At 38.1% G+C, this 21,795-nt stretch overlaps 1 protein-coding gene across 1 annotated transcript in view; it reads right to left on the bottom strand.

The window, feature by feature from the left end:
• Positions 1-2,881: 2,881 nt before the first annotated feature.
• LOC110379964 (pregnancy zone protein) overlaps positions 2,882-21,795 on the bottom strand; it is a 34,337-nt gene continuing 15,423 nt past the window's right edge. Inside the window, exons 11-28 of the mRNA XM_064038139.1 lie at positions 21,073-21,498; positions 20,566-20,791; positions 20,076-20,251; positions 19,569-19,715; positions 19,065-19,172; positions 18,430-18,632; positions 18,021-18,103; positions 17,667-17,785; positions 11,104-11,242; positions 10,526-10,650; positions 10,092-10,214; positions 9,393-9,753; positions 8,802-8,956; positions 8,133-8,310; positions 7,489-7,652; positions 7,030-7,147; positions 6,472-6,665; positions 2,882-6,269 (exon numbers count right to left, since the gene is read on the bottom strand). Coding sequence (XP_063894209.1) covers positions 4,266-6,269; positions 6,472-6,665; positions 7,030-7,147; positions 7,489-7,652; positions 8,133-8,310; positions 8,802-8,956; positions 9,393-9,753; positions 10,092-10,214; positions 10,526-10,650; positions 11,104-11,242; positions 17,667-17,785; positions 18,021-18,103; positions 18,430-18,632; positions 19,065-19,172; positions 19,569-19,715; positions 20,076-20,251; positions 20,566-20,791; positions 21,073-21,498 — 5,049 coding nt within the window. The 3' untranslated portion in view covers positions 2,882-4,265. The remainder of the gene's footprint in view (positions 6,270-6,471; positions 6,666-7,029; positions 7,148-7,488; positions 7,653-8,132; positions 8,311-8,801; positions 8,957-9,392; positions 9,754-10,091; positions 10,215-10,525; positions 10,651-11,103; positions 11,243-17,666; positions 17,786-18,020; positions 18,104-18,429; positions 18,633-19,064; positions 19,173-19,568; positions 19,716-20,075; positions 20,252-20,565; positions 20,792-21,072; positions 21,499-21,795) is intronic.

Here is a 21,795-nt window from a genome sequence, read left to right as displayed (position 1 = left end):
ATCTACTTATTGCTGTGGTGTAAGTCATCCTCCGAGCCTTTTTCCCAAACTATGTTGGGGTCGGCTTCCAGTCTAACCGGATTCAGCTGAGTACCAGTGCTTTACAAGAAGCGACTGCCTATCTGACCTCCTCAACCCAGTTACCCGGGCAACCCGATACCCCTTGGTTAGACTGGTGTCAGACTTACTGGCTTCTGACTACCCGTAACGACTGCCAAGGATGTTCAATGACAGCCGGGACCTACAGTTTAACGTGCCATCCGAAACACAGTCATTGGTGTCTAAGATATACTTAGAAAGTACATACAAACTTAGAAAAGTTGCATTGGTACTTGCCTGACCTGGAATCGAACCCGCGCCCTCATACTCGAGAGGTTGGTTCTTTGCCCACTAGGCCACCACGACTTTTTTTTCTTTGCCCACTAGGCCACCACGACTTTTTTAAATTAAGTGTGGTGGTGTAAGTAAACACACTTTTTTATATTAATTACATTATTTAATTTCAAATAATTTGGCTATACAATGCGGCATTTCTTGTTTAACTTCGTCAAAAATATTGAGAACTCAGGTTTCAGTTGAAAATCTTCCGAGAATTCAAAGTTAGCGTGTTACAAGTAAGTCTGTAACTTGTGAACACCAATCATGTTCGATTGTACTACCAAGATGTGGGATCGAATGTTCTGAACTTCATCTAAGTGTCTACATAACTGTGACCGCAGAATGTTGGTAGTCTGCTAGATTTACATACTAAGTATCTAGATGTACTAAGTGGATCTCGAGATTGATATTGGCTAGTCTAAAGATAAAATATGAGTTTTTGATATAAACAAAGATGTGTGATGATAAGATTTTTTCCCAAAAATCAACAAACAAGTAAGTATAGAACGGTCCTTTGAAATTAGCATTCTGAATTCTCATATTACCGTAGACTCGGTACTAAATTAAGTACCTAGGTACTTAACCTATGGACTCCCGTAGGCTACTCCCTGACTTCGGCTGAATGTACCTGCCTCCTTATTCCTTGATCGGCCCATAAACTTAGTGAACTCATTAATGCCTTAATATAATAATAAAAATTAACTGCCTTAAAATTTATACACAAACATGATCTAAGCCTTTTAATCACCATAATGACTTACGATTAAAGCACGCAGGCTGCATTACATCCCCAGGCCGCGCCACGATGACGTAATCATTCACAGAATGACGTAACAGGTGACCTCTATAGGCCTTATTACCCACTACCCCTAACCACAATATAAATACATACAGAAGTCAATCTCGGGCATGTCCTTCACTTTTCTTGCATACACTCGGCCGTCGCGTTGGGGTGTCAATAAGGGTGCGTCTACACGGTGCATGTAGCTGGAGCCAGTTAACATGCACAAGTGACAAGAGCACGCGGGTGGGTATTTTGCTTTGGTATGCGCGAGTTGCTGGACCCGCACGTTTTTAAAATGCATGTAAACTGCGCATGTGCCTCAACATGCGCACTATCAGCACCGTGTAGATTCTCCCTAAGATTTTGTTGTTGCTTCATAATTGCACATAAATTATCGCACATGGCTCCGAGAAGTACGAGATAAAGTGTCTGAAAGCGGTGTCTATGTGTGCGCTGCTCGCGCGCACTTTGTATGTAGTTTGACTTCTGTATTTATCAACTTTGTATCCTAACGTAGCTGTCGAGTGAACAACTCTCGAATAGAGATGAGATCACTCTATCTGAGTGGCTTGTGCCATTTAATTAGCGTGCTCAGCTTTCGCATTTTTAATCATAGTTAGGATACTTAGGTATTGCCTCCTCATTACCCTAAAAGAACTCATCTGGCTTTTTTTTTTTTGTATTTTGCAATCACTGAATGAAGTTTTCTATAGAGAAAAGAAGAAGAAGTTAAGGAAGGCTTAAGCCCAATTTAAATATCAAGTTGCTAAACAATATTTATTTTAACGCGTTCAAGCAATCAAATGAATAAATTAATTCTTCAGCTTATAATGTTAGCAGGTAGGTAAGTATACATATGACATAGGGTCATGAATTAGATAAATGCCAAAACCAAAAAGGATTCCCAGAAATGGTGCGATTTCTCTTATAGGCTTACATCTACTTCTAAACTGAAATTACTAACAATTTAAGCGATCCTTTTCGTTCCCCAGCAAAATGAAAATTAAATAAACCGCATTATTATCGAGAAGTATTTTATAAATAACTTGGCTACGTACAACAACACGCTATTATGGGCGGCAACCCCAGTAGGCCTTCATCTTTTTATAGGAACGTAAATGTCGCCAAGGCCTTTCTAAAAACATAAGTTTATTACTTACCTACGCCTATATTTTTTCTTCTATGGGTCAGGCAGAGATATGAAGCATATTAAAATGCGCTACAACTAGTTGTATCACGCGGTTTCCCCCTATACTGAAGAGATGTACATAGGAACTTAGTTACCTATATATTGCTCGGTAACCAAACACATAAGGTACCTTTAATAGTTGGTGCTCACCTAGTTAGCTATTCCTTGCTAGGGAACCGAACTCTTACTTTGATTTATGGGGAAGTTGATTTTCCAAGAAAGATCGCGATGGAAAGACTTCCATCGCGATATTTCTTTCGTGTCCTTTTATTTTGTCAAAACTAATATTAAGATAATGTATGGCTCCGAAACTATTAACTACTTACTACTGATTTAAAAAAATATTTCACTGTTGGGAGCTACACTACGGGTACTAAGGATCCGATAAAACTGCGGAAAACAGCTACTAAGAAATAAAGATATTAATAACTTACTATAATAGACTGGTATGTTGTAGAGGAAACAGTCGTTCGGATAGCTATGGTATGGCGGTCAGATCTTCCTTCCTCAAGGAAAATAACACACAGATCTCACATTCATTTAGTTTATTCACAGCCTAAAATTATATGACAGACTACTTTAATATTTAAGAACAATAAATAATTATGATTATCATAGTAGGTATGTAATTATGAAATTCATTACTCGAGAAGTTACATAAGAATATAACTATCTTTATAGTTAGTAACATTAAATAATTTTACATAATGCATATTATTTTAACATGAGATAGTTGAAGATTCTTCCAAATAACTTTGCGATTTTGAATTTACCCGCCTGCAGGCAGTGTGTAAATGTGTGGGCAATTGTATGTAGCACATTATAAAATGGCTTCTGCGCAGCGACTCGCGCAATATTCCATGACGATAAAAAAATTGGCGGGTACTATACTTAAATATCAATAACATTTTGCCAGCAAATCTTTAGTACTCCCATAGACTCTTATCTCACCACACACACATGTGTAATATTTTTTACATTGATTAGCTTTATACTTATAAACTTAAGATCAAATAATAATTAATACACATCTACCTATAGCACCTACATTTTGTTTTTACTTAGAGTAAGTATCTTTGACTTAATTACAACTTAAATTAGGATCAGCTAGTCAGTGGCTGACTTGCTAGAGAGCACCTACTAATTAGATTTTTTAATTGACGCAGTAATTTCACATACGTTGGCTAAGGGCCGATTACATGTAAAAAAATAAGAAATATAAAATATCATAAGTTAGATAAGAAATCGGCATTTATCACCGTTTTTTTCGAATAACAGTCAGGTAACGTCATGTTACAAAATATAAAGACGAAACTGCAAGAGACGTACAAATTAAAACATTGACGCACGTTTTTTACCAGACTGCCAAAAGGGTTATATTTTCGTAAAGTCAAGTTTAGCCGAACACTCATATTTTGCATACAATGCTATCTTATGCCATGTCAATATTCCATACATTACAAATTATAATTTCCGTCATATTGTGACACTGATGATCTTTGTGCGTTAAGACTTTCAGTATATTATATGGCCTACATACATAAGTTAAGTACCTAAGGATTATGTAAATTCACTGTCATTCAAAATGTTAATTAAGTGCAGTCTTACAAGTGAAAAAATCGTATTAAAATAATATTACTAAATACTTACTCATATTCAAACAAACATTAAAACATGACAGACAGACATTGACATTGAGGGAGTTTCCCAATCATAAACTATTCTAAAGAATTTCAAATCATTAGTTAGACAAGAATAAGGTATTTTTTTTTGTCTTTTCAAAAACAATTAGTGGAGTAAGGCTATTAAATAAAATTAGCTTGCATTATTAAGAAATGTTTCCTATCAGTCCAGCTACATAGAGACTACACTAAATAAATGCAGAAACCCAACTACTCTTACAAAGTGTACAATCTAACGGGAGGGTATGAAATATCTTTTATTTAAAGCATGATTTTCTGATTTAAAGTAGAAATATGGTCCGTTGGGGGTGATAATGCTTTGGAAATTTCTTAAATCCCCCGTAGGGACTATATGGGGTGGTTGTACGATGTCTATCCGTCTTTCCACATTCACTGGGAAAGCTGGATAAGAAATTGGCATCCCTCTAAGATGATGATTGGGGGGAGCAATGTTTACGGGAGGAAGCCCATCATACATCGGTCTTTCGTTCCGGAAAGTATTCAACTTAGGAGGTATTCTTTGTCTTCTCGAAACGTTTATTGTTGATGGTGGGATATGCTTCGGAGCTGGAGCCTGCATGTGTTGTAGAGCTCCTTCGAATGGGCTGTGCTTGAATTCTACTTTCCTTTTCAGATCATCATTACTTGGTGGCACGAAGTTAGGCGGCGGAAGGACAGCCGCCGGAATCGGTCCCTCGATCCCTGTTGGCACTTCTAAATCTTTTTCTGTATCTATGATATGGAAATCAGATAAAATCGGGTTTTCAACGCCTTTTTTGTTGACAGGCGTTAAGTCTGGCCCCGGTTTGGCTATAATTTTCTCAGCTGGAGGTTTTATAAGACTATTTTCATTTGAAGATCTTTTAAAATCATTTTCTTTACTTTTAGGCAGTTCGCTAAAATAATTGTAATTGTCAATGCTGTAGATTGCATTTTGGTTATTGTTTATATTCAATACTTTATCATCGTCGTCGGGACTGTACAGTTGCTTGTAGTCTACATGATGAACGTCATGTCTCTGTGTTGCATTTAAAAGTTTGTGGGCAACAGTATTTAAGGAATCTATTTCATGCATGATATTATTTCTTGTAGCGAAGTGCACTTCATCTTTGTTATGTTTAGCAGCTTGTTTTATATGCTCTGTGAATTCATCATCAAAAATTGGTGAATGGTGTAGGTTTACATCTTTATCATCAATACCTATTGGACTTTCTATAGCTATGTTGTTATAATCATGATTATTTTTTAAATCGTCATAATTAAGTTTAGCTTTTTCAGTAAATATACTGTTGATGTTGGCTTGTTCGTGTATAGAACTTGGGCTCATTAAAGTTTTTAAATCATCATTACTTATACGATTAGCCAAGCCTTGGTATGCATTGGTGTTAATCCTAGAAATTTCTGCAGAAACTGAGTGCCCTTTAGCATCAGGTATGTCTTCAAATTTGCTATCATTTTCTACGACAGTTCCTGGTACACCTTTAGCCAATATACTTTGATCTATTTCTTCGTTTGTTGTTGCAAATACATTATCAGCCCAGTGTGCATTATCTTTAGAATTTTCATATGCATTTGAAGTACTGCGGTTACCTTCTGTGTCTTCTTTCAAAAATACACTTGGTAAGTCAGAATTACTTTGCTCAAAAGGACTGTTTACATTTTCAATCATGCTACCATCGAAATTATTATTTGAGATAACTCCTTCACCATGAGGAACCACCCCATCAATATGGCTACGGTCTAAAGTACCATGGACCGTAACATACCCGTCAGATACCATGGTAGAACCATCCTTTTCCATACCTTTGCTTACCGTATTTTCTATACTAACTGGGGCGTCGCTTTCACTAAAATATCCAGAATCAGCGTTATGGAAAATGATTTGATTTGGTCCAATAGCTTCTGGCGCTACAACATTATCGGGTGGGACATCAAAAGAACTGTTTACATGTTCAGTCTGATCTTCAACTTTGGGCCTTTTAGGTTTTTCTAAACTTCCGATATCTTCGTGGCCATCGGAAGCGATTCTGTAGTTTTCGTTCTCAGTTAAATGATCGTATATAAGTGGATCTTCAAGAGGTATACCTTCGGGGATGTCTTCGAAAGAGAACTCGTGAGTGATGACGATGTCATCGGAGTCTGCAGATCTGGCTTTACTGAAGAGATTGTCCGATGACCGGTAATCTTTGGACTGGTGGACGATGCGGGCTAGACATTCTTCGGGGATGGTATATATCTGGAAAGAGGCAATTTTGTATGAGTTTGATTTTAAGCGTAACGTTACCAATTTCTAAATTCACCAAAACTATCTAAACAACCAAAAGTTATTTATGTATGACTGTGACTTTTAATATGAATTGTAAAATGTAGACACTCAAGTTTACACAAAGTGTCAGATACCTATTATTTCCCATAAAATACCCTCCGTCTATTCTTACCTGAGTATCATTGACGCTAGGCACATAATAGTCCTGGACCCTGACATAGGCGGGTCTAGTTTTGACCTTGGGGCCCGTGGCGTGGATGTTATAACACTGGTGTCCCACGTTACCGATTATATCTGACCCATCTCTCGTGCCGAGGTAGAAGGTAGCTCGCGAACTGGAAGGGGTCAGCTCAATGCGGCGTAGTACTGGGGAACACAGAATATTATGTTTAGTGAGTTTGCAAAAGGAGAATGCGGAAAAATGTATGGACTAAAAACCGGGAGCAGTTGAAACGACTTATGTTTGGTAAGGTAGAACATACATACTGTCTTCTAAATCCAGTATTAGCTTTCGCTTAAACATTCTTCAAGTATTAAGAAAATCGTAACTTAATGAGTATCACACTACAATCACACTGATCCAACGCTGTTGCTATGTACCCTCTCTCTTCTAGTGCTTCTTATTTTAGGATCCTGAATAAATTCTGATTAATTGACTTAATTTGATATTTTTTCCCAATTGTTTTATTTTTGTATTTTTATCATTTTGACATTTTATCTATCTACTTACATGTGCTAGGCTTGTGCAGTTGCGAGTAGAGCAGCTGTGCGTCTGCGCCGAAGCCGCCGGGGAGCGTCACCTCTAGCAGCGCCATCTCGGGGAAATTGCCCGTCCACACCACACATGCCTGTTTGTGGTACATGGATAAGAATATTTAGTAGCTTGATGGCTGAGAGAAATACGATAGGTCCATAGTTCTAGCTAATTATATATATTTTTTTGGTAAGAATTCCAGCTATTTCTGATGAATTCTTATTTATGTGCTTCATTTGAATATAAATCAAAACCTGGGGGCAGGCCTTGGCCTTTTGCCAATTGATTTCGTGAAAATCCATAGTAAACAGTAGTTTTAAGAAAACTGACGTTTATGTTGTCAATGAATTTGGGCCTAAGGATTTTGGCATTTGAATTTGTTTCTATATTATTTAAGTACAGAAACAAGTAAAAAAAACCCTTGATCATACACACCTCAATAACAGCAGCACAGAAACAGCTGGTGCCGTTATTCTCGCAGTCGAAGGGTCCGTCTGTATGTACGGACACATGTACTGACAGATGTTTGTCACGTGGAGTGGAGTCGGGAGACAGTACGTTGTATGCGCGAGTCGCTTGGATGAGGGCGCAGCCAGAACCTGAGGGGAGAGGAAATAGTATTAGGAAACGAATTCATCATGTAAAAAGTTTAATCTCTCTTCTCTGCTGGAATAAATGTTTCTTTCTATTCTGGTGGGGTCAGCATCATCTTCCTAGTCTTTTTGCCAACTATGTTGGGGTAGGTTTCCTCTTTAACCAGATGTAGCTGCGTACCAGTGTGCCATATGTAGCGACTGCCTGTCTGATTTCTTAACCCAGTTTTTCGGCAACACAATACCCATAGGTATGACTGGTTTTCAGATTTATTGGTACTGGTAATAGCCGCCAACGTGTTGTAATGTTCCCAGCTGGGACACATTTTTATAAGACTTCAGAATAACGGCGATTCACACTATGATATAGGTTGTCACCCAACCACAGAATGATCATGGTAAGCGCTACTAAACCTTTATTCCATCGACCCATAACTTATCCATGAGCTCCACCTATTTGAGGAGTTTAAAGTTAACGAATATTACCTTCAACGGCAACACTAAGTCGTTCCCCAGGCTTGAGCTTCATGATATCAGGCATGTTGTGTCCTGGATTCAGAGTGACCTTGTGTTTCATGTTACTGCATTGAGCTGTCACGTTGAGATGTGTGTGCGGGGCTCGGAAAGACCAGGCTGTTAGCGCTTCTAGGGCTACTAGAGTGTCCTGGGAAAGATAAAAAGGTTGATGAGTTTGGCCGTGATGTTGGATGCAGTAAGTTGTGTTTTAGAAGTGAAGAAGTCAGATTCTTTAGAACTTCAAAATAACTTTTAAATGAAGATAAAAGTTAAACAGTGGTTTGGTTTATATGAGTCTTTCTGATATTGGCTAAACATCATAAAGAAAAAAAAAAAAACTGAAGATAGGCTGTTCTTAAGGACCATCAGCGGATGTTGCTCAAACTTTATATTTTTTGATATGATATTACTGCACTTTCCGAGGATAGTCCAAGGGAACTGACCCAAAACCATTTTGGCAAAGTGAATACCTACTAGGATTATTTCATCTATAAGCAGTGACATCAGATTCCTTCGCAAGGGTGTTTTAAGTATCCATAAGTTTTTTCCAAGCATGTCCCACTGACTAAGCTAGTGAAAGGCCTGGTCTCCACAATTTTCGAATATCCATCAACCTTTACAATTGTCACACATACATACCTGTGTAGATATAAACCCGCCCGTGCTGCTCCTATGCGCGTTGAGCCACCGCGCGGCGCCCGCCGCCGCGCCCGCCGCGCCCTCCACCGTCCCATGCACGGACAGTAACGCTAGTAACGCGTATGAGGTCGCTTCTATTGAGGTTGATAGGCTGCCTGGAAATAACATGTATTGGTAATCATACTACTATTGTAGATCCATTCTCCGAGCCTTTTCCCAACTATGTTCAGGTCGGCTTCCAGTCTAACCGGATGTAGCTGAGTTACTGTGCTTTGCAAGTATTATTGTGTCTCATCCTACAATTATGTTACTATTTTGGGACAATAAACAATTTACTTATTTATTTATATGTAGTGGTACTGATACAGTTACCGGTTGCTATGTATTCGGATGCGGGATAACATTTCCATGTAAGGGAAAAACATAGTAACATTATTAATATTTTTCAAAGTCAATGTTAAATACGTATATTTATTCAAATTGAGTTAATAAAGTTACGTTAATTGGCAGAATCCCAAAATCCACGAGCTAAACATTTAAACTATGTTTATCTTTTCAGCATACATTCATCTGATAACAAACAATACTCACTAGCCTCCCACCACACATAATCCCCATTCCTCTGCGCCAGCTTCAGCAACCCAAGCACCTGCTTATCCTTCTCATCTTCCTCCAACTTTCCCGCACTCCTCCTCAAAGAGGCCTCATTGGCAGCCTTTATCTCCTCTTCATAACGCTCCAACTTCACGTAAGCATAAGCTAGTAAAGAGAGGGCATAAACCCTGGTTTTTAAAGAGGGAGGGTTGGTCTTCAAGGGGGGAAAGGCTCGGAGACAGGAGAGGGTGTTGCGGATGACGCGGAGTGGGAAGGGCGAGGAGCTTTCAATGAGGGAAGTGATCACGTATGCTGTGAGGGCGACGCTGGCGATCTCACCGTCGTCGTTGAGGCCACCCTGGAAATGAAGAAACATATTACTGCACTGCACTGGATATTTTATTTATTATTTGTTGCCATGGTATGGACATGTGATGTAGAGGAATGAGAATCATGTGGTGAGAAAGGTGTTGAATACGAATGTGGATATAGAGGAAGAGGGTGATTAAAAAGCTATGGATGGAAAGTGTGATAGACGATATGGCAGCAAAGAGTGCTAATTATGATATGACATCAGATAAAAAGGTATGGATGAAGATGATAAGCTGGATCAACCACAAATATAAAATTGAGTTAGGGCAGGATAGTGATGATGATGTTTAACCGTTAACTGAAACGATAAATAGGAGTACTCACTCTGAGCTCTCTATGGAACACCTGTCCATCACTCCTGAAGCAGCCGTTCTCCATTTGCTGGTTGAGCAACCATCGCTCCGCGCGGATGATAGCTGGTGGAACTTGGAGGTTCGGCCATAAGAGCTAAGAGAATAAAATAATTGCAGAGAACGTTTAATTCTTCTTCTTTCGTGTCGATGACATATCTAACGTTTAATTTAATAGTCATTACGTTACATATTGTGGTAATTTTTGACGTGCTTCTTTAACATAGTTAGTTGCAAATATAGGCTTAGTTTCAGTTATAAAAATATGTTTCTTAACACGCTGTTAATCAAAATTGTCTTTAAGAAAGTCTTAAATTATTTTTTAGCCTAGACTCATAAAGGACCTATGTATAATTTTTCAAATTTTTTGTAGCATCATTAGAATATGCACGATGTATAAAAACTTACTTTATGAGCCTTCCTCATATGCTTGATAACGAAGGCAGTGAGCCAGGTAGAGGAAGTTGCGTCCGACGGACCGAACGCACTGAACCCTCCTGACGGGTGCACGTATTGCAGCTGACGAGTGAATCCTGGAAACAAAAGGTGTATAACGGTTGGAGACCAGCGTAAGAAGTAGTTTTGGAGGCATAAAGTAAGGCCCTCTGAGTAGTTATGATTGTTTTGATTCTTCGTCTCCAAGATAAAATATTTTCCTTCGAAGTTTTGCGAAACAAAATCTGATAACTTGTTTCAAATAACTTTTTTTGAGGGAAATCATCAAATGACCCACACCATGACCACGCTGCTAACCCACAGCGGGAGAGAATATCAGACTCTTACTGACTAAAACCCGTCATGTTCCTTCTTAGGCCCTCAATGTACCGGGACGGTAACTCTGTCGAACAATCTGGCAGCCCCGGTAGGGTCTCAAATAACTTACGTGAAGTTTTCACAGTTTCTTTGATGAGCACTTCCAATCGCTTAACTTAATTGGAGACAATTGCTCCTCTAAAGATCCACGTTTTAATTTTTTCCATTCATACCTCTAGCCACATATTCCTTAGCACTGAGCGCGGCTATAGAAGTGGGCTCCAACTGATGCAGTGCCAGCAGGTTGGTCGCTAGTTGTGCCATGTTCTGTTCTCCGCATCCTCGAGGTAATAGGAGTAGAGAGTCTGCGTCCTGTGAGGAATAATGCAAGTCAAATATTGGTCACTATCTGGTTATGGTTGGTGTAGGTTGATCAGGGTTTTTAAAAATTATAACCGGTATCTTATATTTCATCATTCCAGGTTAAGTACATATAGTGTGTTTACTTAGTAGATGTAACATTAAAATCAAAAATCAAAATCAAAAAAATCAAAATCAAAAGTCATTTATTCAAAGTAGGCTGAAAATCAGCACTTTTTGAACGTCAAATCTACAAAAGACAGCCCCCAAAACGCCCGCCCTTCACCACTTCCTATGTGTTTTTGCTGGGAAGAAGAAGTGGTGGAACAAACTCCCCAGCAACACAATTCTGTCTGTATGGTTTGAAGAACCGTATACAAAAAAATAAATAAAAATATCACTCAAAATTATACACATAAATTTGTATAAAAAGCAAGTAAACATGTAATCATGTTAGCTAGTACACACCTTACCCATTGCCATTGCTACAAAAAAAATATATATATATATAATGTGTAAAAAAAACAAAAAAAAAGAGAGAACATAAGGCCTCCATTCAGTGAAAATAGGTATAGTTTTTGGGCGTACCTACCGACATGTGAAACACGATGTGTTTTTATATATTATATAAAAAAAAAAAAATTAAACAAATTTACAACATAAACAATGAAAACGGTGAACTAGGACTACTGTTCAAATCAAAAGTCATACACATTATATTACGGGTCAAGAAATATGTAGTCAGCAAGACGACCTGGTACCACAAGCAGCACCCGTTCACGAGCATAACGCGAGGATCAGCCATCGCCCCCCTCGCACATTTTTGAGGGAGGGAGGCAACCCGACCACCGACGCTACCGCAAGCAATACCGTCTAAGGGAGCATGACGACTTGCAACCACATAACAAGAAAACAGTTAATACTAATAGATTCACAGTCGCTAGTAAACCATTTACAAAATTAGAAACAACCCATCGTGAAAACAGTACGATGGTGGTAATCTGTCAGAATACATACAAAATGGAAAATGTCACGTATAAAATTAAAATAAATCACATCAACTATCAATGATAACTCTTGAAGCTGTCCGGTGTTTAACATGAGGACCAACTACTCTTATCGTTTAAGTAATCATTAACAGTATAGTAGGCTTTCTTCGACAGAATAGATTTGACTTGGACTTTAAATTTATCAAATGGCAATTCTAATAACGACTGAGGAAGTTTATTATAAAATCGTATACCTAGCCCCTTAAATGTTCCATGCACCTTGTGAAGCCTGTGAATGGGTACGCACAGTTTATGCTTGTTCCTAGTGTTGATACTGTGGACATCACTTTTCTTAGTGTACAGATGAATATTCTGTCTAATATATAGTATGTTGGCAAGGATGAATTGAGATGCCACAGTAAGGATACCTATTTCTTTGAAAAGCTCCCTTAAGGAATGCTTGCTACCTAGCTGATATATTGCACGAACGGCTCGTTTCTGTAGTACGAAAATGTTTTCGATATCTGCAGCTTTGCCCCACAGTAGAATACCATAGGACATAACGCAATGAAAGTAACTAAAATAGACTAGTCGAGCTGTGTCTACGTCAGTGAATTGTCTTACTTTTCTGACGGCGTAGGCAGCAGAACTAAGCCTTCCCGCGAGGCTGGATATATGCGAGCCCCACTGTAGCTTTGCATCAACTGTTATTCCCAGAAACACTGTTGACTTCACAGTTTCAAGAACTTCATTATTTAGGATAATATTAGGTCCTAAGTGTTTCACATTAGGCAAAGTGAACTTAACACATTTAGTTTTTAGCATTAAGAACTAAATTATTTGTTGTAAACCAGTGCGTAACTAAGGAGAGTGCACTATTCACGTCATCAAATTGCTCTCTATTCCTATCAACTTTGAAAATGAGAGATGTATCGTCTGCAAATAATACTATATCACATATATTTTCAAATGGAACGGTAAATCATTTATATATACTAAGAATAAGAAAGGACCTAAAATAGAACCCTGCGGCACGCCTAATTGAACTGGTAGGCCTGAAGATTTGACACCGTTGATGTCTACGCATTGCAATCTATTATTTAAATATGATTCTATGACGTTTAAAGCTCCGTTTTGAACGCCGTAATAACGTAACTTGCGTAAAAGTGTGTCATGTTGAACGCAATCAAAAGCTTTGGAGAGGTCGCAAAGACCCTATTGCGTTTTGAGAGTTTTCCCATGCATTAAAAATATGTTTTAAAGAGCAACACCAGCATCAGTGGTCGAACGACCCCGAGTAAAGCCATATTGTTCGCTATGGAGGAGGCAATTTACATTAAAATAACTGAGCAACTGCTTGAGTATTAACTTTTCAAATATTTTACTAAACGCAGGTAGAATTGAAATTGGTCTAAAATTACCAATATCCGACTTGGTTCCTGATTTAAACAAGGGAACGACTTTACTTTGTTTCATGAGGTCGGGAAATACACCAGCATCAACGCATTTATTGAATGTGACAGCTAGATAGGGGGCAACAATGTCAATTATATGACTTAAAAGTTTAATGGAAATACCCCAGTAATCACCGGTGTTTTTTGCCTTGAGAGTTTTGAAGGCATTGATGACGTCTTGCGGCGTTACATGCTCAAACTTGAATAAGAAGTCACACTTGGGTACAGAACTACGTAAAAGCTTCTCAGCATCAGTCGAAGAAGAATTTAAGGAGCGAGTTGTAGCTATGGGTATATCGGCAAAGAACTCGTTAAAGGCTTTGCTACGTCGTCCGCATGACTAACAAGTTTGTTATCGACTAAGATCTCAAACTTCTTTTCATGACTGACCGATTTACCAGTTTCGTTATTTATTATTTTCCATGTGGTTTTAATTTTGTTATTTGACTTTTAATTGTATCGCTTAAGAATTTAGATTTTGCGATATTACAAACCTTTTAAATAATTTAGAATATTGTTTAACATAACTAACAAATGCATCATCAAATTGATACGTTTTTATTTCATATAGCTCATACAGCCTCGCTCTACTTTTATAAATACCTGTGGTGGCCCATTGATTAAAGTTGGCCGAGGTACTTTTAATTTCCAAAGTTTTGGTTTTAAATGTAGAATCAAATTCTTTCTGAACAATACCGAAAAGTGATCCATAGATGGCATTAGGATCCTCGTTGTTAATAATGTTGGGTTTTATTTTTTTAGCTATATTACATTTAAATCTGTTACAACGACTAGCTGAATGGGGCCTGCATTCAATTTTAAGTGGACTTGTATGAATTACCATGGGAAAACTTACTTTTTGGCCACAGTGGTCGGACGTGAGGTCGTTAAAGACTAGAGTATTATTTGATTCAACAGAATCGGTAAATACATTATCGAGGCAAGTAGAAGAAGACGCCGTTATTCTCGTTGGTTCATAAAATAAATTCACTAAATTGAAAGACTTAAATAAGTTCAAAATTCTAGTAGTTAATGGCGAAGCCTCCAAGATATTAACATTGAAATCACCACATATAATTTTAAATTTGTGACTTGATTTTAATTTATTAAGTGAATCTTCAATTACCGATTCGAATATACTGAAATCTCCCTGAGGGGGGCGGTAAACGCAGATTATAATATAACGCTCAAGTTCCACACAGGACAACTCTATAGTGCGCTCGATAGAAAGATTAACTATATCCGGGCGTTGTTTACATTTTAAATTATTTGAAACTAGAATCAAGGAACCGCCTCGAATAGCCTTACTTCTTACAAACGCACTTTGTATTGTGTAATAGTTATCATTAATAAACAGTAATTCATGCTCTTTTAGCCAATGTTCAGTTAAACACAAAACATGAACATCATGGGTCTCCATAAATAAACTTAACTCTAACTCCTTGCCAGATAAGCCCTGCATGTTTTGATGTACAAGATTCAAAACATTCGACTCACCTGTTGTCGTGCCTAATAGTTTAAACTAGTAGGCGTATCAATAGTAATGTTAGTAGTATTACTAACAATATCCGAAGATACATGACAAGTACCTGTGTCAGTGTGTATATTATATGCTAAAAGATTAGCAATATGTCGTCTACAGCTAGGTGGCAAATACATAGAATGTTCAGTTAGTTTAAATCTATTGTCAAATTGATTAACATCAAAAACTGAAATAGATTCAAGACGGTTAATCCTATTGTACATTAACATATTTAGGTCGAAAATGTGCCTATTTTGTTCCTCAGTCAAACTGTAAGAGTAAGGTAAGGCACCTATTATGAATTTACATTTATTTATTACACTTAAATGTAGTACAAGACTAATGCATTCTATGATATCTTTTTTTGTAACATTAAAGCTATCTCCATAAAGTAATATTATAGTAGAATGGGGAATTAGCTTTGTCAATTTAATAGTGTTTATTAAGTGGCTAAAACTGGCACCAGGTAAACAATTATTAATTACATATTGTTGCGAACACTGATTAAATATACTACCTAATCCTTGACCAAATTTGTCAGAAAAAATGTATGTAACACTTTTATTTATAACTGTAATAGAACCAGAATCATGGGTGACAGCCACTTGAGTCACCTGTGGTGCCGGGGTAACTGACTGGGGCTCAGGTGTCGGGGAGCAAGTACAACTACAGGAAAGGTTATTTGTCAATGACTCATACCTCTCTGCATTGCACCTCACTATGTCTGCCAGCTCACAGGCCTCTTGCATGCGCTTACTCAAATCCTGTTGTGAAGCTTCATATTTGTGGAAAATATCCCTAAGACAAATTTCTTTAATATGAAGTTCCTCCTGTAAGCGCTGAATTTCAGTGTCATGAAACGACCTAAATACGTCTAATTCTGATTGACAAAGTTCTAAATCACTTATTAAACTAATGTTCTTTTTCCTAAGGAAATTGTTTGATTTATACACTTTTTGTTTTTTTAATGATTTTCTAATTTTACCTATTATTCTATTTAATTTTAAATACTTTTTAATTTTATTGTGTGATGTAAATGTTTTACTTTCCTGAGCTAAAGTATCATTGGTCAAGTCAATTGTTATCATTGGCTGATTACTACAAGAACCGGATGCACTACCAACAAGCTCATCGTACAGGCTGCAGGTGTTCGCAGACCGTTCACTGGACTTTGCAGACTCCAACTGTGTGATGGTGTTGTGGGCTCTGCTTAGCTCATGTTCCAGCTCAGAGATCCTGGTTAAAGCCAGTTCATGTGTGTCGCTGCACTCTTGCATGTTTGACACTAGTCGATTAAGATGTTGATTTTGGTCGAGTATATCCATATGTTCTATATGTAATTCAGCTAACTGGTTCTTAAGTTCAGTGTTCTTGTCAACAATGACCTTAACTTCTACCTCGCTGTCATCCCGTTCTTGTAACAGCTGTTTGCACAGATCTTTGCTGGTTTCCAAGTCTTTCAGTGTAGCCCTCAACTTTTCCTCAAAGAATGCAGCTCTACGGGTTAACATGATGAAAAGTTAACCCTGAGGCACCCTGGAATGTGAGAAGAGATAGCTAAGTGAAAGAAGGAAGAGAGGTTAAAAGTAAAGTTAAGTTTAGAAACAAAAGACTGGAGGATTATTATGTAATGAATTAATTCTTAATACAGAGTTAAAGATGCTGAAGCTAATTATAAGGAAAAGAGTACTCTGTATTGCTGGATTGTGAGCAAGTTAATTATGTTTTATGAAAAGAGAAAATAAAAATTAAAAAGTTGTTGAGGGTATTTTTTCTAAATTATCAGTTGAAAATGAATGTGTTTGTTAGTTGTTAAATAAATTCTATTTGAAATAAATTTCTGAAAATAAACTTTCACTGGTTAAGAAATAGTTATAGTCTTACAATGACCACAAGAAAACAGCTGATCTTGTTTAGTATCGGCAGTTAAACTTATAGGGCATATTTAGATAGCAGCTTGTATAAGATTTGGTCATTTAACGATGTGCAGGGTATACAAAATTGATAAATGAGGGGACTGGGTATCTAATACATAATAAATAAACAAATACTCCCCGGGTTTTATGTTTGTCTCGAACACTTTCAAAATCCGTTCGTTGGGATGACAGCCAGTTTCTTTCAGATTGATTTCTATCGCTATTTTGCACCGAAATCACTCACAAACATTTATCCTTATATCTTATCACTAAATCTACTGAATCTAAGGTCAATTACAATAATTAAAGCACTAAAACTATTTAATTTTAAATAAAATCTAAGACATATCATTAGTTCATTACAATTGGAAAATTGGAAAGGTGTATTATAGAAAAAGCAGGAAACTGATTTTAAGTATACGTTTCGCGTTTATCAGGTAGCGTTCTTATTCTCAGGTCAGATTTAATTGATATCCACTTCTAAGTACAGTCCGGTACCTTCAATAAGTCTTATGAAAGTGAAATAATTCCTTGAGACAATGTATAAAGACTTACAGCTAACAAAGGTCCAGTAACATCTCCAACTGCCCACACGGTAAGGGTTTCAGTACCCGGCACAGTTTTTACTGGCGGCCAGTCCCACAACACTTCTGAATTGCCCAACTCTTTGCTGTCTGAGGAAAAACAGTATACGTAAGTACGAAGTTGGAACCAGAATCAAAATTCGAAATTAAGTAAAACCACAGACAATGATTTTTCATTTCTTGACTTACTTAATTTATTTCATTTTGTATTTATATATTTAAATCAGGCATCTAATGCCCCTAGAAAATACTATATAACAAGGGTTGTGTAGATTACTTCTTTTAAACGGTTCAACAAATCAAGGGTCGAAAATATTGAACTTACTGTTTCCACAAAGTAGGGTAGATTTCTGTTCACGGATGGGAATACCTTCCGGATCAACGGTGATTCGGATGATCACTTCGTCACTGAAAGAGATGGACATTTTAAAGAGAAATTCAGTCGCTTAAAAATAATCTAATCAAAACATTACATTTGGTATCTGATGATTTCCTGGCGATGAATGTTGGAGTTTTTACCGAAGGGACTATGTTTATCCCAAATCCTCAGGACCTTCAAAGTGGTGAACTATAAGAATATGAAAGACCTGTTCCTGACCTGACCCCAGTATTCCCGCTGGCAATGTTCCCGCAGTTCCCGTCACTGACAGCTTTAGCCCTGACTGACTGACTCCACTAGCTCTTTGGGACCTTCCGCTTATGGATCTATGAGGATATAAAGAGCAGTTCCTCACCTGACCCCAGTGTTCCCGCTGGTAATATTCCCGCAGTTCCCGTCACTGACAGCCTTAGCCCTGATGCTGACGCGAGCGGGCGCGGCGACCCGTGCCTTCACTTCGAACCGTCGCGCTATGGATGCCCGAGCTTGTACGCAGGCTGACTCCACCAGGTCTTTGGGACCTTCCACGTGGGGGTCTGTTAGAATTTGAATTTGGACCTGGAAATTGAGGTTTGAAGAGTTTTTTAGTTATTTAATTTTAGTAGGTATATAAGAAACATTATTACATTATATTTGATAGTAAAGCTTTTGACAGAATACAAACTTTTGGTCGGTCGGTAGTTGGTTTGGGCACATAGATCTTCAGTATGAAGATGAGTGGTAGTACTCACATTACAAATATCAAGAAAATAGCCGGTATCAGACCGACTGAACATTTTGACTGGAATAAAAATTGTCATCCATCGGGTCGACTAGACCAAACGTCTCAAGTGCGCCGGTAATTTAAACTACACACACTTTAGTCTTTTCAAAGTCATGAAAGCGTTTATATTGTTTACCATTTATAGTCAAAGCTTTTTCCATTACGACAAGTACACTTCAAACTTTAACCTCGTAAGTACGAGAGAGATTATAATGTAGTGTACTTACACTGAGCGGTTGGTACAAGTAGTTGAAGATCCTGTAGCGTATGATAGTGCTGTCTCCTCTGCGGAGCCGCCTCGGGCTGTCAGCGTGGATGAAGAATTCGCGGAACACCTAGTTATGAAAGGTCAAATTACAAGTGCTTTTACTACTAATCGGGGATTTCTTCTGTGACTTGATAAAATGAGTCAACAGGGTATCTGTTCTGTAACTGTTGTTTTCGTAATAGAGCTGTAACTTTTTTTTTGGTAACTAAAATTGGCCACCAAATCTATCAATTTTGACGTTTTGGATAACAAGACTACTTTAGGCCCAGTTTCCATTAGGGGAAGGGAAATTAGTAAAATTGAAATAGTTATTATTGCAATAACTCTACATAAATACTCTAATGAAATGAGATGTATCTGTTTTATGCTAGAGGAAAGTTAGACCGAAGTGATTATTCTCCGTTCATACAGAACTAAATCTCCTTCAGTTCAATCAAAACAACAGCCACAGAAGAATACAAACCTGCAACACAGCAGGGCTAGACATAGCGACTCCACTCCTAGACACGCAAACAGCAGCCGCGTCGAAACGCGTGATGGAGTCCGGCGCCCGCGCACTCGCGACTGCCGTGCCGTTGCTGCCCACGCCTATGAGGCGCCACAACCATGCCTGGGAGAGGGGAACATGGTTAGGAACGCGGAGACTTCTTAGCCATTTTGATCAAAGATTTGAAAAAATATAAACGTATTTTTTTCTTGGTCATTTTAATCAAGGATTTGAAAAAAATACTTGTGGCTAGATACTGTACTCGTACTAGTTAGATAAGCTTTTCCAAAGATGTTTGCTTCCATGTAACATGTCTCGCGATTTTCTAACAGGAATAATTGAAATCTATTGAGTGTGAATGATATGGTCACCCATAATTAGGAGCGCATACTTCACTTATACTGTCAAATAGCATACCAACTAATGCAATTATGTAGCTTCTATTGGCAATCCAATAAATAAATAAATAAAAGGTAAAATTACCTCAGAGAAATCACTCCTAGGCACATTAGTTTCCTCGACCACCAGCAAGGCGGGTGCATGAGGCGTACAATGCTTGCCGACATGCGGGTCCCCTCCGATCAGCCTGACTCCGGCTGCAGCCAACCAGGATGCTGTCAGCTCTATACTTGAGGAGGGGATCTCTGGGCTATCGTTATCTGTAAGGATGTCATTTAAAATATAGGTAATAGTGACTGAAAGAAACCGCTAGAATTGAATACGAAATTCTAGAGTTTGTTTTAATTCAGGTAAGAGAAAAATAAAGGTGACTGAAAGAAACCACGATTAACTTGTCCAAAAAATTAAAAGGTTAGGTTAGCAGACAAATACACTTCGCACTAGAATCTGAAGAGAAGTTTGCACTTTGTGCTTATTTCACGAGATAATATGGAGTCATCATTCTTAAAGAATGCACCTTAATATCTTGAGAAAAATGTCTCTCTTATTCCGTTAAAAAACTTCAAAAACTTACTCAAAAAGCAGACCCCAGCAGCATCATACTCCGTCAGATTCCTGTGGCTATCAATCAGTCTCCGCAACCCTGACATGAGCTGTTCCTTTGGGGAGTGCGGTGGTTGCGCCCACTTGGCTGCCGTGTCCAGCACTGAGAGACCACATAGTGCTGGACCAGGAGTCGAGATATGAAGGGAGACGGTGGACCCTGGTTGGGCTTGACGGGTTAGCCAGGTTGCTTCCACCTGGAAAAAAATGAATGTCCTTGATAGAATTTAGAACTAGAAAACAAGATAGATATTCCATCATAAAACTGTAGTTTTCTCATTCGCATTTAACAGTAAAATGGCTACGAAAGGGTTAAACACTTAGATTAACATCAAGTTCGAAGTTAAGAAAGCAGCATCGTTGTTAAAGTTAGCTTGAATGGTATTTTAGAAAACAAGAGTTGTATGGTCTAGTCCAAAACCTTAAGATGAATAAAGTGATGATAGCTATACATACATTAATATTCAAAAACACATACCTTATTACCAAAACACTCTTCCATCTCGAAATGCTTGCTCGCACTAACCAACTCCCCTTCATGATAAAAGTACGCAATCAGATGACTATCCGGACACATCTGATGGGAGACCTTAATGGGCAGCATGACCCTCAAGAGATGCCTCTCCAAAAGAGCATCAGATACATCAACAGACACGTTTGAAGTAACTCTTTGTGCCATGAGAACATCATGCTGTCCAGAAGAATTCGAAGTTTTGCCACTTTCGGTGTTATTTGTGACCTGTCTGACAGTCCTTTTGGTTGGGGGTTGCCGTTGTGCCATGACGACTCGTAGATTGTTGCACTTGGAGTTCCGTGGCGCGGTGTGAACCTGGTCTGTTGAGGTGGAGGTGGGACATTGCGTGGTAGCTCCCCAGCGATATATTATGCCTCCTCGGGTTATCACCTAAAAGAGAAGAAGTTTTATTTGGTACAAAATCAGAGAACATATCCTAGAACGGAAAACTGGACCAGCCCCTAGCTTATTAAAGAAACCCTGATACAACAGGGCTTAGAATCTCAGTAAACCTGAAGTGAACGTTAGCTTATGATTAAGATATGGATTACTGGTGGTTTGAAAATACCAAAACCTTTGCAGTAGACAGATCAAAAGCTTCACCAAACTTTTTATTCATGTAGCCAGTACATTCTAAAGCAAAACATATGTATGTACCAAGTTTTAGGACTTGACATAAAGTAGCCT

Source organism: Helicoverpa armigera, chromosome 15 (genome assembly GCF_030705265.1).
Source record: "Helicoverpa armigera isolate CAAS_96S chromosome 15, ASM3070526v1, whole genome shotgun sequence".
Taxonomy (NCBI): Eukaryota; Metazoa; Arthropoda; class Insecta; order Lepidoptera; family Noctuidae; genus Helicoverpa; species Helicoverpa armigera.
The sequence above is the reverse complement of the archived record's forward strand: the minus strand, read 5'-3'. Positions and strand labels throughout refer to the sequence as shown.